Source organism: Bidens hawaiensis, unplaced genomic scaffold (assembly GCF_021521415.1).
Source record: "Bidens hawaiensis isolate Kalapana, Puna unplaced genomic scaffold, B.hawaiensis_p1.1 tig00025571_1, whole genome shotgun sequence".
NCBI classification, from domain to species: Eukaryota; Viridiplantae; Streptophyta; class Magnoliopsida; order Asterales; family Asteraceae; genus Bidens; species Bidens hawaiensis.
The window spans coordinates 188,704-199,964 of NW_027494083.1; the positions used below are offsets into that span (position 1 = coordinate 188,704).

The 11,261-nt window shown below is 32.9% G+C and overlaps 2 protein-coding genes across 2 annotated transcripts; one reads left to right on the plus strand and one right to left on the minus strand.

Moving 5' to 3' along the window:
- The first annotated feature begins 3,000 nt into the window (after positions 1-3,000).
- On the plus strand, positions 3,001-6,884 carry LOC143571757 (succinate dehydrogenase [ubiquinone] iron-sulfur subunit 2, mitochondrial). The gene is made up of 2 exons (XM_077057099.1): positions 3,001-3,658; positions 6,653-6,884. The coding sequence occupies exons 1-2, from the start codon at positions 3,225-3,227 to the stop codon at positions 6,816-6,818; spliced, it is 600 nt and encodes a 199-aa protein (XP_076913214.1). The 5' UTR covers positions 3,001-3,224; the 3' UTR covers positions 6,819-6,884.
- A 1,751-nt stretch (positions 6,885-8,635) lies between these two features.
- On the minus strand, positions 8,636-10,292 carry LOC143571758 (uncharacterized). The gene is made up of 7 exons (XM_077057100.1): positions 10,212-10,292; positions 10,076-10,111; positions 9,829-9,966; positions 9,663-9,749; positions 9,502-9,549; positions 8,886-8,962; positions 8,636-8,786 (listed from the first exon to the last, which is right to left on the minus strand). Exons 1-7 carry the CDS (start codon positions 10,278-10,280, stop codon positions 8,636-8,638), a joined length of 606 nt encoding a protein of 201 aa, XP_076913215.1. The 5' UTR covers positions 10,281-10,292.
- Between the last annotated feature and the right edge of the window lie 969 nt (positions 10,293-11,261).

Below are 11,261 nucleotides of genomic sequence, written 5' to 3' on the forward strand. Positions count from 1 at the left end.
TTCACCACCGCGTGTAGTTAGTAGTTGCTCATTCTAAAATTTCTCGCCCAAAAAACAACTTTTTTTATTTTATACAGTTTAATTATAGGATGAAATCACCATATCTATTTATGTTAAAAATTCTTGAGAATCCGTTGACGTATTTTATATCTTTTGATGATAATTAGTATGATTTACAAAGTTATATTTTCCGGTTGATTAATTTAATTTGTAGTTAACGGTGATGGTTGCTAATTTGCTATTTAGAATACTGGTTTATGGTTTATGTCCAGTACTGAGGTCCTACTTTTGGGTGCCAAGTTTTCTTCCTAATTTACTATTGAACAAGCCCTTGAAAGCCTGAAAGGTATATGTTTTATTATGACCGACTTTACTAAATATTCATAAAACAAACAAATTATGTATAAAATTAGAAACTTTTGACTACCGGACTCTCAAAAATTGCTAAATTGTCTAACTCTTGTCATTATCTTCCATTCTCTGTTCAATTATTTTGTCTCATGCAATAGTAGTTTTATTGTAAGCCAAGTTTGCTTCCTAGTTTTTTGTTTTCTTTTTTCTTAGTGGTTAAATCACATAACCTTTAAATATACTTATAAATCTAAACATTTATAAGTAACATGACTAATACCCACAATCACTTGGTGAGAAACATATTTTCACATACCTTAGTATTATTAAGCTATAAAGCCGGTGTTGTTATCAAGTAAGATAAAGAAATTACAGGTTAAATTGTTTTTTACGTTCTATTTATAATTTATAATGATGGTTAACGCATTCATGTGATCATGTCTAGGGCATCTTGGAAGCCTTTTTAGTTAAAATCATGAGATCAGGATAAATGTACTCATGATATGTGTTCATTTGTTCCCAAGTTTTCTATTATCCCTTTTGAATGGGATAAAAAAGGTTTCTTTGGTGAGAATTATTGGAAAAAATTTGGATCATTTGATAAAAAAAACGGTTAAGCGTAAGAAAATCTTGGTTCCAGCTTACGTGAAATAAGATTGGAATGTGTGTGTAGAGAGAGAGAAAGAGAGATTTAGATTTTTGAACCTGTTGGCTAAGACAATAATCTTAGACAAGAAGAAAATCAACGACAAATAAAATTGCACAAAAATATTCTCTTCTCTTTGAAATAAGGAGCATTTCCGATTATGTCAGTGCTTGAAACATTAGAGAACGAGAGAGAGAGAAAACAAATACCATTGTTGATATTTTTTGGGTTTAAAATCTAATTCTTTCAATTTATTTATAAAAATCAAATAACATTTTGATGTTTGATATATATTTGTAGGGTTTGGTTCAAATAAAAAGTTTGATTTTCGTAAGAATGAATGGATTATAGTTCACTACTTTAATATAAAAAAATCCACTTAAATAAACCTCAAAAGCCCACTTAATTTAATCGCAAAACCCCACTTACTTCTTCACTCATCTCCTACAACCACCACCACTCCACAACCGTCACCCACCTCGCCGGATGTTGCCGGAAATTTCACTGGGAAAGTCGCCAGAAATTCGTCGGTATTTTTCATCGGAAAAGTTGCTGAGAATTTTTTTGCCGGAAAGTCACCAGAAAACAGTCGTTGGAAAAATCGCCGGAAAAGGCATAATGGAAAAACACAATTGCATAACACAATTTTGTAAATAGTGGGTAAAACACAATTTGTAAAAAATCGACTAATTTTTTTTTTATATAGTAATATAATACTCATAGATAAAAAACATTCATTATTGTTGTGATTTTTTAAATGTCGTATCAAAAAGTTATAAACGTTTTAAAATGATATGGAATTGACATGTGTCTTGCATGTAGAGAGAGAAAGTCAACAATTGTGTTATGCATATTATGTCATTCCTCTTATATAACACTTGATTTCACTCATAAACTAATCTCAACCATCAATTCCCAAAATCAATGTACTATATTACTTCTTATCTTTTCTATAAAAACTATACCTTCCTATTGCTATGGTTTATTATCTTCTTATAACCTAACCCTATATTTGTATATAAAATATGAAATAAAATAGAGAATTTTTTATTATCTTTAATTTAAGTGTGTTATTACTATGGTTTCTTAAATCTTTCAAATTGTTACGTGATTATGTGATCGGTTATGTCATTATACAACATTATACATAATTACATAATTTAGCACGTAATCATTTTATGGACGTTTTATACTTATAGGGTGAGTTTAAAAGAGAACTCTAAAAAAAAGAAAACTATGTAACTCAATCTTACAAAGACTTAACGAGAAAATTAAATGACATTAGTTGGTAATGACCATCATAATTAACAAAATTATACGTCATTGTAATAATAAGTTTACAAACTATTAGCATCAAATTTATAACTATTAGCATTAATCATTAAGTTTATAATTCAAACATTCAATTTATTTTAAAGTTGTAATTTTTTGGGATGTTCATGTACATTTTAATCTTAATATAAAAACATAGAAAATAATGCTAATTACTAACTACAATGCCAATCTACATAAACTATGATTTATAATAACAAAGAAAAAATCTAAAAGTACAACAAAAGAAGCAAAATCAAAAGCAAAATAATACCAGCAAATACTTATAACAGTAAAAAAAATATAATAATAACAAAATATAAATCAGCAAATACTTATAAAGTATCATAATCGTAAATTAGCAAATACGAATAAAAAATAATATCAAACATCTATAAAAATAAACTTAATAATGACACTAAATTGGTTATTACTATTTTTGATGTTAAAAATAGAATGTATTTAATCGTGTTTTTTTGGCACCCGATTAGTCGATTGGATATTAATCGTTCCACGAGCACACCACACTACCCACAGCCTAATCCACGGTTACCCACCTACCACATCATCACACCTAGCCGTCAGATTCATCACGTCTTCAAAATGCCCAAACTACCCTTCAACCCAACCCATCTCAAAATCCCATCATCGTCTTCAATTCTCCAATAATTATTATTATTATTATTCTCCATCAATGGCAACTGGTCTCGTCCGTCGAGCACTTTCCAGGGTGGTTCACTCTTCACCATCATCAAAGCTCCTAATTACCCGCGCACACGCATCCGAACCCGGATCCAAACCCGAATCCGAACCCAAACCCAACCTCAAAAGCTTCCAAATCTACTGATGGAACCCAGACAAGCCACAAAAGCCCGAGCTTAAAACCTACCAGATCAACCTCAACGAGTTTGGTCCCATGGTCCTCGACGCCTTAATCAAGATCAAGAACGAAGTGGACCCCACGTTAACCTTCCGCAGGTCATGCCGTGAGGGGATATGCGGATCCTGTGCGATGAATATCGACGGCTGTAACGGGCTTGCGTGTCTGACCAAGATTCCGACAGCAGGAGATGGTACGATGATCACGCCGTTGCCGCATATGTTTGTGATTAAGGATTTGGTGGTGGACATGACCAATTTCTACAACCAGTATAAGAGTATCGAGCCGTGGCTGAAGCGGAAGTCGCCGAATTCGGATGGGAAGGAGATATTGCAGAGTAAGAAGGACCGGGCGAAGCTGGATGGGATGTATGAGTGTATTTTGTGTTCGTGTTGTAGTACTTCGTGTCCGAGTTATTGGTGGAATCCCGAGTCGTATCTTGGGCCGGCTGCGCTGCTTCACGCCAATCGGTAATGGGTTTAATTGAAGTTTTAATTTTGATGTCAAGATGCTATGTATCCTGCTTGAATTCTTATTTGTTGTGCATACGGTCGTATCTTGTAGCTATACTTGAATTTTTATGTTTAGCTTTAGATTTTAGAAGCTTCGGGCATGTTTGGGATTTAGTTTGAAAGCAACTTAATTGACTCAAAGAATGTTTAGCAACACAAAAGTCATTTTTATTTTAGCTTTTTGATAAGGTTAAAAAGCTGTTTTTTAAAAGCCACAAATCCTGGCTTTTTGAAAAAATCAGTGAGTTGTTTTAAAACTCAATCCCAAACATACCCTTCATATACGGAATCATGATGTGGGCTCTTAGATTGGGAGAGTCTCAACTTTCTTTGGATGCTAATTTGCACAAAGATATCCACTTTTGAAAAATTGATCATATGTGCGCTGTTTATCGGAATAGCTAATGTATGTGTTAGTTTATAGAGTTATAGAAACTAAAATGATCAACTGACAGTTTGGATGCTAAGATCCTCTTAGATGTTGGGATGCACAGTTAGTGGCACTAGTGTTTAGTTAGTTGTTTCAGGTTTATAGGAATAGTTGGAATACTTGTGGCGTTCTGTATCACATTGGTTATGAGTTATGATATGGATTTTAGTCCGTTTATAGATCCTTAGGAATGGGCCTTTGTAAATTTAATCATAGTTTAGTTGGTATGATCAGGTTAATTTGCTGCAATGAGAAACTATGTAAGAATGGTAGCCTGTAAAGGTCCAGTGGGTTTCTGTATAGACCGTAGTAGCTTCTTATAACTTTTTGCTAGTGAGTTACAGGATCAATTGTTGACAAGTATCTTTTGAGCATTCACATCACATTTTTAATGATATAATCATAGTTATAAAAAGCGCACTAGGCGCACACCTAGAATCTTAGACCTAAATGTGACCCCTCAATTTGTTACACCATTTGCAGTAGTCTCTGCCCCTGTTAATTGCATACACATAACATATAGAAATTAAACTATTTTTCGAGAATATTTGTGTCTAATATTGTATGTTGTGTTCTGTCATATTATGGCAGAATGCGGATTAAGTTCTAACAGAACTTAAATTTAAAACTATTAATTGGTGGACAGTTTTTTGTTGGGGAAATTTAATATTCCTTCCTCTAAACCTTCTCAATATTATTTATGCCCAACCAAATTTCAAAATATAAAATATGCCCTGTATTAATAATAAAAATGTTTTTTAAAGTATTTTATCAAGTACAGCTTTATAATATCAATGTTGTACCCTTTTTTCCTCAAAACTTTCAAATTTCATATTTATCATTAAAAATAATTCATCTTGTTTGCATATACTTTAAGTTGTGTTAAATATAAACCCTAATATTCCGTTAATTGCTCAAATTACTCCATTAACGCGTCTTTCACTTATGCTTATAGGTTTTTAGTGACTCAAAACAGCTGAACATGCATGTTTTTCTCTAAACTGCAGTTTATTTCTTTGTTCCATATGTTTGTTTTTTTTTTATATCTTAGCATAGCGCTAGTACACCATATACTACCTGTAACCATATTGAAGTGTGGAGTATGGATTCATGGTTTCTGTCTATCTGAGAGCCCATGGCAATTTCAACCGTGAGCGTTAAGTTCCCATTAAGCTAAGATCAAAAAATAATTTTATGCATAAGATTTACATGACTTGTTTGTTACTTTGTTTTCAAAAATTGTTTAGATCATCTCTGCTAAACTTTTGATTGAAAGGCAAGCCTTTAGTCTCTGTTAATGTTATTGATCCTTCAAGTGGGCTGTTATCTAGTTGTGGAAACTAAAGTGTTCAACTGACAATTTGAATGTTAAGATCCTTTTAGATGACAAAATGCTCAGTCAGAGGCTCTAGTGCTCAGTTAGCTGTTTCTTGTTCATAGGAATAGCTAGAATACATGTGGGCATTCTGTATCACATTGGTTATGATATGGATTTTAGTTTGTTTCTAGATGCTTAGGAATGGGCATTTTTAACTTCAATCATGGTTTTAGTTAATATGATTGAGTTGATTTGATACCATGGGAAACTATATTTGTCTGAGACCACTATAGCTTTTTATGACGTTTTCGCTTGCCAAGTATCTTTAAGAGCAATGACATCACGTTTTTTATGATATAACCATTGTTATTAAAAACGCACTAGGCGCACACCTAGGAACTTTAAATCTAAAATGTGACCCCTCTATTTCTCACACCATTTGTAGTAGTCCCTGCCATTCTTAATTGCATACGCATATAAAAATTAAGTATTTTTTTACAATGTTTTATATTTTATATTTTGTGTTATATGACTAATATTATGGAAAAAGCAGAATGCAGATTAAGTTTAATGCACATCGTAGCATATCACTAGTACACCATATGTTGATCTAAGGAGTTAGGGCCCATGACATTTTCATCGATGGCCATTAAGCTCCTATCAAAATGAGATAAAGAAAGAATAGTTTTTAGTATAGAGAAAAAATGGTTATGAACTATATGTCTGAGTGTATCTATTAAACGGGTTAATCCTGAACGTTACTCCATAAGAATTTGAAAACCTCGAGAATGGAGTGTGGTTTAGTACCTTTTGAGAATGAACCTTTGTGAAAGTTGTAAAGTGAAGCAATAAAAAAGTGTGAAATTTGATTTCAAATTTGTTGATCTCTCTGCTACCTTTTGATTGAAAGGCAACACTTTAGTCTCTGTTCATATTATTGAAAATTAATTAAAAAAAGGGTATATTTGTAAAGGGCTTTAAGTTGTCATAAAAGATAAAAGTTTAATAAAAAGAAAAGATATACTTGATATTTATAAAGTTTGGCTTAAAAATCCTTAAACTTTGAGTAGGCCGTAACTGAATTTCTATCTTTTAATTATATTAAGTTTTTTATTATATTTGTGGAGAAGTATTAACTTTCTGTCTATTATACATGCTCTTATTCTACATCTAATTGAATCAAGTGCAATCGTTGTTTTGATAGGTGGATCATGGACGGTCGTGATGAATATACAAAAGAGCGTTTGGATGCTGTAAATGATGAATTCAAGTTGTATCGCTGCCATACAATTTTGAACTGTGCTCGTGCCTGCCCCAAGGGGTTGAACCCCGGGAAGCAAATCCATAATATAAAGAGCCTTCAGGCATAAGTGTTGGATTGTATTTCAGTTTTAATTTATTTATAGGGAAAATGATGAGTGTCATCACCTATTTAATTTTGGGATTATGTTAGAACATCTTTAAAGTTGTTGGAAATAATTGGTGAACATGGTAGTATCTTTGCCATTACTTTTGCCTGTATGATCATGATCAGACTGCTTGAATAATGTCATTGTTAGTTGTGACTAAATTTGGCTGTAGAGATCCATTTCCCACATTTGGTTTTAACCGTTTGGTGTTCCGGTAAGTTTGTGAGCTTCAAACTCAGTTTTAATAAAAAAAATAAAAAAAGGCATAAATGAGTTGAGCCGCTCATGAGCTTTAAAAATAGGACCCTAAACGAGCTGAGAGTGAGCTCGAGCCTAAATGAATCAAGCTTGAGCCTGAACAAGCTCAACTCGTTTAAACCCCTAGCCACAACGGCCAACCACCACCGTTTCTCCCAGATGCTGCTCTTATCAGCTACAAAATCAAGATAGGCAAAGTCAACATAGCATACTAAGAAAATAATGTTCACTAAGCAAGTATTATTACAAGATTAAAGCATAAGTGTTTATAAGTACCGATTTTTTGTAAAAAACAAAACTTACGTGAAGAGTGTTATTGTAAGCACGCCTTATCATGCATTCATTTGCATTTGTAATCTTTAACATCTTAGGAAGACTAGAAATTATCGATTGTTATCGTGTTTAGTAAGGCAGGTTTGTGATCACTACCATATCGAGACAACTCTTTGATGACTACCACCTTAGTGATACAAGAAGTATGTGCGGAACTAAGTGTGATGTAGTCAACTTCTTTTAGTATATATAATACGATCTAATTTTGATCAAACTTCAAAAAGATTTTACACTGGTCCTAATGAAATTCTAACACTGACCCAAGAACAAGTAGAATGAAGAAAAGAGTGAAATAGTATCTTGGAACCTTTCCGATTTGCCATCGGGGACTTGTGTAACTTTGCTGGTGAAAAGAAGCCGAGGAAGAAGATTATCGTAAACGCAAAAGGTATATATGTTTTGGCATCAATAAAGACTTGATTTTAATAAAAGTTTTTCAATGCCTTTACATCGCATATATAGTATGGCACAAAAAAGTTGAAAGCAATAAAACGTCATCAACAATGACTATCAATTGATTCTTTTAATACTTTTTATTGTTTATTAGTTTAATAAAAACAAAACATCAAAACTAAACACACCACAACCTACTCCTAAATTAACACTGCCTTACGTCGATATTTGAACACTCATCACTTAGGAGTATTAACGTCTATACAAACCAATGGCAAGTTTTTCATCATATTGTGGCTCAAGTAGGTTTGCATGCAGAACTGGAATGAATCATGTAAAAAGTGTTCTCCTTCATAGAGTTAAGATCGGTATGCAGTTAGACTGGGGACCGAGTATCAGATCAAATTTCATGGTACGACTATAGGTATTTCGGTACAAATCTTTGGTATCACTTTCTTTGTTTTTTTCAAATATCCACTGAACTTGGTAATGGTATCGAACTTGGTAATGATATCAGTATGAGTAACAAATAAGATAAATTGGTGTGGGTAGTGGTAATAGACAGGTACCAAATTCGTTAAGTTGGTATGGGTAGCGGTACAATTTTGGCCTTCAATAAACTATAATACCAAAACCGTAAAGCCACAACCAAAATATAATATACTAAAACCAAAAATTAAACGAATAACCCATAATGCCAAAGTAAACCGTAATTTGACTAAATAAAGAAATTAAATCAATTTTAATAAATCCTTACCAAATATAAAGAGACTTAAATATCCCTAGACTTCATCTCAAAGGGCATCAGCACCAAACAGGTTCCAATCATTGACTCTAAATGCAGACACCACTTGTTTAAAAACATCAGCCATTGGAGTCCGCCCCGACTCTGCAGCAGGCACGGTTAAACCAGCTCCAACCGATCTTGCACTTTCGCTAGACGGGCTGCAACCGCAACACAAACAAACCGCATTCCATTACTCTATTTTAGAATCAATAGCCCACCATAATTAAGTAAAAAAAAGGATATTAGTTTATACATACTGTATGAAAACAGGCTCGTATGCAGTAATGAGCACATCGGTTCCAACTCCTTTGAGTCTCAAATTCGCCAAATACACCTGAACCAAACGCCGAAGCACATAAGTAGTTAGTTTTAACCAAAACATAATATTAAAAGGATTAATTTCATATATACCCTTAAAACTTGTAAATATATAGCCAACCAAAACAAAAAATTATCATATACAAGTAACTTTAATGACCTTTTACTTTATGACCATTCTACCCCTTTCCATTGCATTTGTTTAAAGTTTAAACCATATTTTTTATTTGGATTTGATTGACATTGACGATGAGCAAGTGAATCTAATTGTCATCTCCCCTCTTTGGTTCTCTCAACAATAGACAATCGAACTTGGTATAATCGCATGATAATCGAACGATAAGCAATCTAATATTTTGAGAAAACTATTGTTTATGGGTAAAAATACTAAAAATTTAAGGTAAATAAAAATAATTGAAGTAATAGACGGGCATATATGAAATTTTTAAGTATTAGAATAATAAGGATAAAATGGTCATTTATTAAATTGTTTTTAATAAATTGGGTATATCTGATATTTTCAACTACTTTGTAAGGGTTTATGTGATATAATACCTTTACAAGATTTTGTGCGTCTCTTCCTTGGCGTCCCTTAGAAATAGCCTACAAAAAATTAAAAAAACAAGTCAAGAACAAAATATTTGACTTCATTATTTGACTAAAAGTCAAACATGTTCTAAAACTATATGCAAAGTCAAACTTGGAATCTTGTTTACCATTTGAGCAGTTGCAGTTGTTATGACAGATGACATGTTTCTGTACCCTAATCCTTGAGCCTCGAATACGCCCGATTGTTCAGTCACCTAAATGAAAGAAATTAAACAAAGTTTATATTCCAGCTATCTAAAAAATAGTCAAATAGTCAAACAAAAGAAAATTTACAATGTTGCCCTCAGCGCCTTGTTCGGTAGCAAGGTCTTGTAGAAACCAAGTGGCACTTCCATTATCTGCTAACTCATTCTTCATCACCAACAGCTCGATTATCAGGCTCTCGTCGCGTGCGGGGTCCACAAACACCTCCTGAACACAAAATAAAAAAAAAATCCAGTAAGGATCTTATTAGCCACAAATTATTACGAGTAATAACTGAAGTTGAAATATGAACGCAAAATCCATGAAATAAACGAACCTGATGATCGGGAACTTCACGAATATTGCTCACATCCTGCAAGCGAAAAAATTAAAATTTGTCAACAAAATCTTTGAATGACAAACATATACACAAAACAAATAGATGAATATTAAAACATAAAAAGGAAACCAACCTCAAACCTAAGTGGGAAGATAGTGGAAATTGCTCCACCAAACAACTGTCTTTGTGGAAATTGTTCCATTTTAATGAATAACTGCAAAAAGCAACAAAGGCTATATTAGAACACAGATTAACATATACCTGTATTAGGGTGTGTGCATGAAACTGAGAAACGAAAAAACCGAGCCGAAACAAAACCGACAGTTTGGTTTTTTGTTTATGTAAAAAGCTGAACTCACTTTTAGGCTTTGGTTTAACATTCAATAAAAAGTGAAAAAACCTGACCAAATTTCAGATTTTCAGTTTTTTTTAACAATTTATAATCACTTAACAAAATGACAATCGAAAAAATATGAAATTCTAACCAAAAAAAGCGAAACAAAACGGTTTTCAAAAGTTCAAAAACCGAAGTTTCGGGTTTTTGGTTCGGTCAAACCCAAAACTGAATCGTGCGCACCCCTAGATAAGGGGTGTAAACAAGCCGAGCCCAAGCTCGGCTAGTTAATTGTTTTCTCAAACTCGATCTTGGCTCGTTTGTTATTTATTAATTAATTCACACGCATTCTTAATAATTATTTTTATACTTTGAGATAAACCTAAAATGAGCCTAAGCTCCGCTCGACTGACCTCGTTTGCAGTACCTTAAGCGAGCCAAAGCTCAGTTTGTTCATTGTGAAATTAAAACATAAAAGAGTTAACACTTAGAAATACACTACAACTAAACAAGCTTTATTTGAGGTTCGGTCTCTGCTCAATAACATGCTCAAATCAATAGCAGGTTTCAATTATTTAAGGTTTTTCGGCTGCTGGTGTGCAAGAAACCGAAAAACCGATCCAAAACCGAAAAATCCAAACTGAAAATACTGAATCGAAACAAAAACCGACGGTTTGGTTTTACATTTTTGTAAAAACGAACTAACGGTTCGGTTTTGGTTTTGCATGTAATAAAAACCAAAAAAACCGAATTCCTAAATTTTTGTTTTTTTATATTTTATATTAAGTAATTTACAGGAATTTAATAAATATGTAACTCAAATATTTATGGTTAAATGTATAACAGTCT

Bases quoted from the DNA above. Each gene is read 5' to 3' on its own strand.
- LOC143571757 (XM_077057099.1), top strand. From the start codon at position 3,225: ATGGTCCTCGACGCCTTAATCAAGATCAAGAACGAAGTGGACCCCACG. The intron at 3,659-6,652 runs GTAATGGGTTTA...TTGTTTTGATAG, and splicing joins GCGCTGCTTCACGCCAATCG to GTGGATCATGGACGGTCGTG.
- LOC143571758 (XM_077057100.1), bottom strand. From the start codon at position 10,280: ATGGAACAATTTCCACAAAGACAGTTGTTTGGTGGAGCAATTTCCACT. The intron at 9,750-9,828 runs GTAAATTTTCTT...TCTTTCATTTAG, and splicing joins AAGGCGCTGAGGGCAACATT to GTGACTGAACAATCGGGCGT. The intron at 8,787-8,885 runs GTATGTATAAAC...TTGCGGTTGCAG, and splicing joins TACGAGCCTGTTTTCATACA to CCCGTCTAGCGAAAGTGCAA.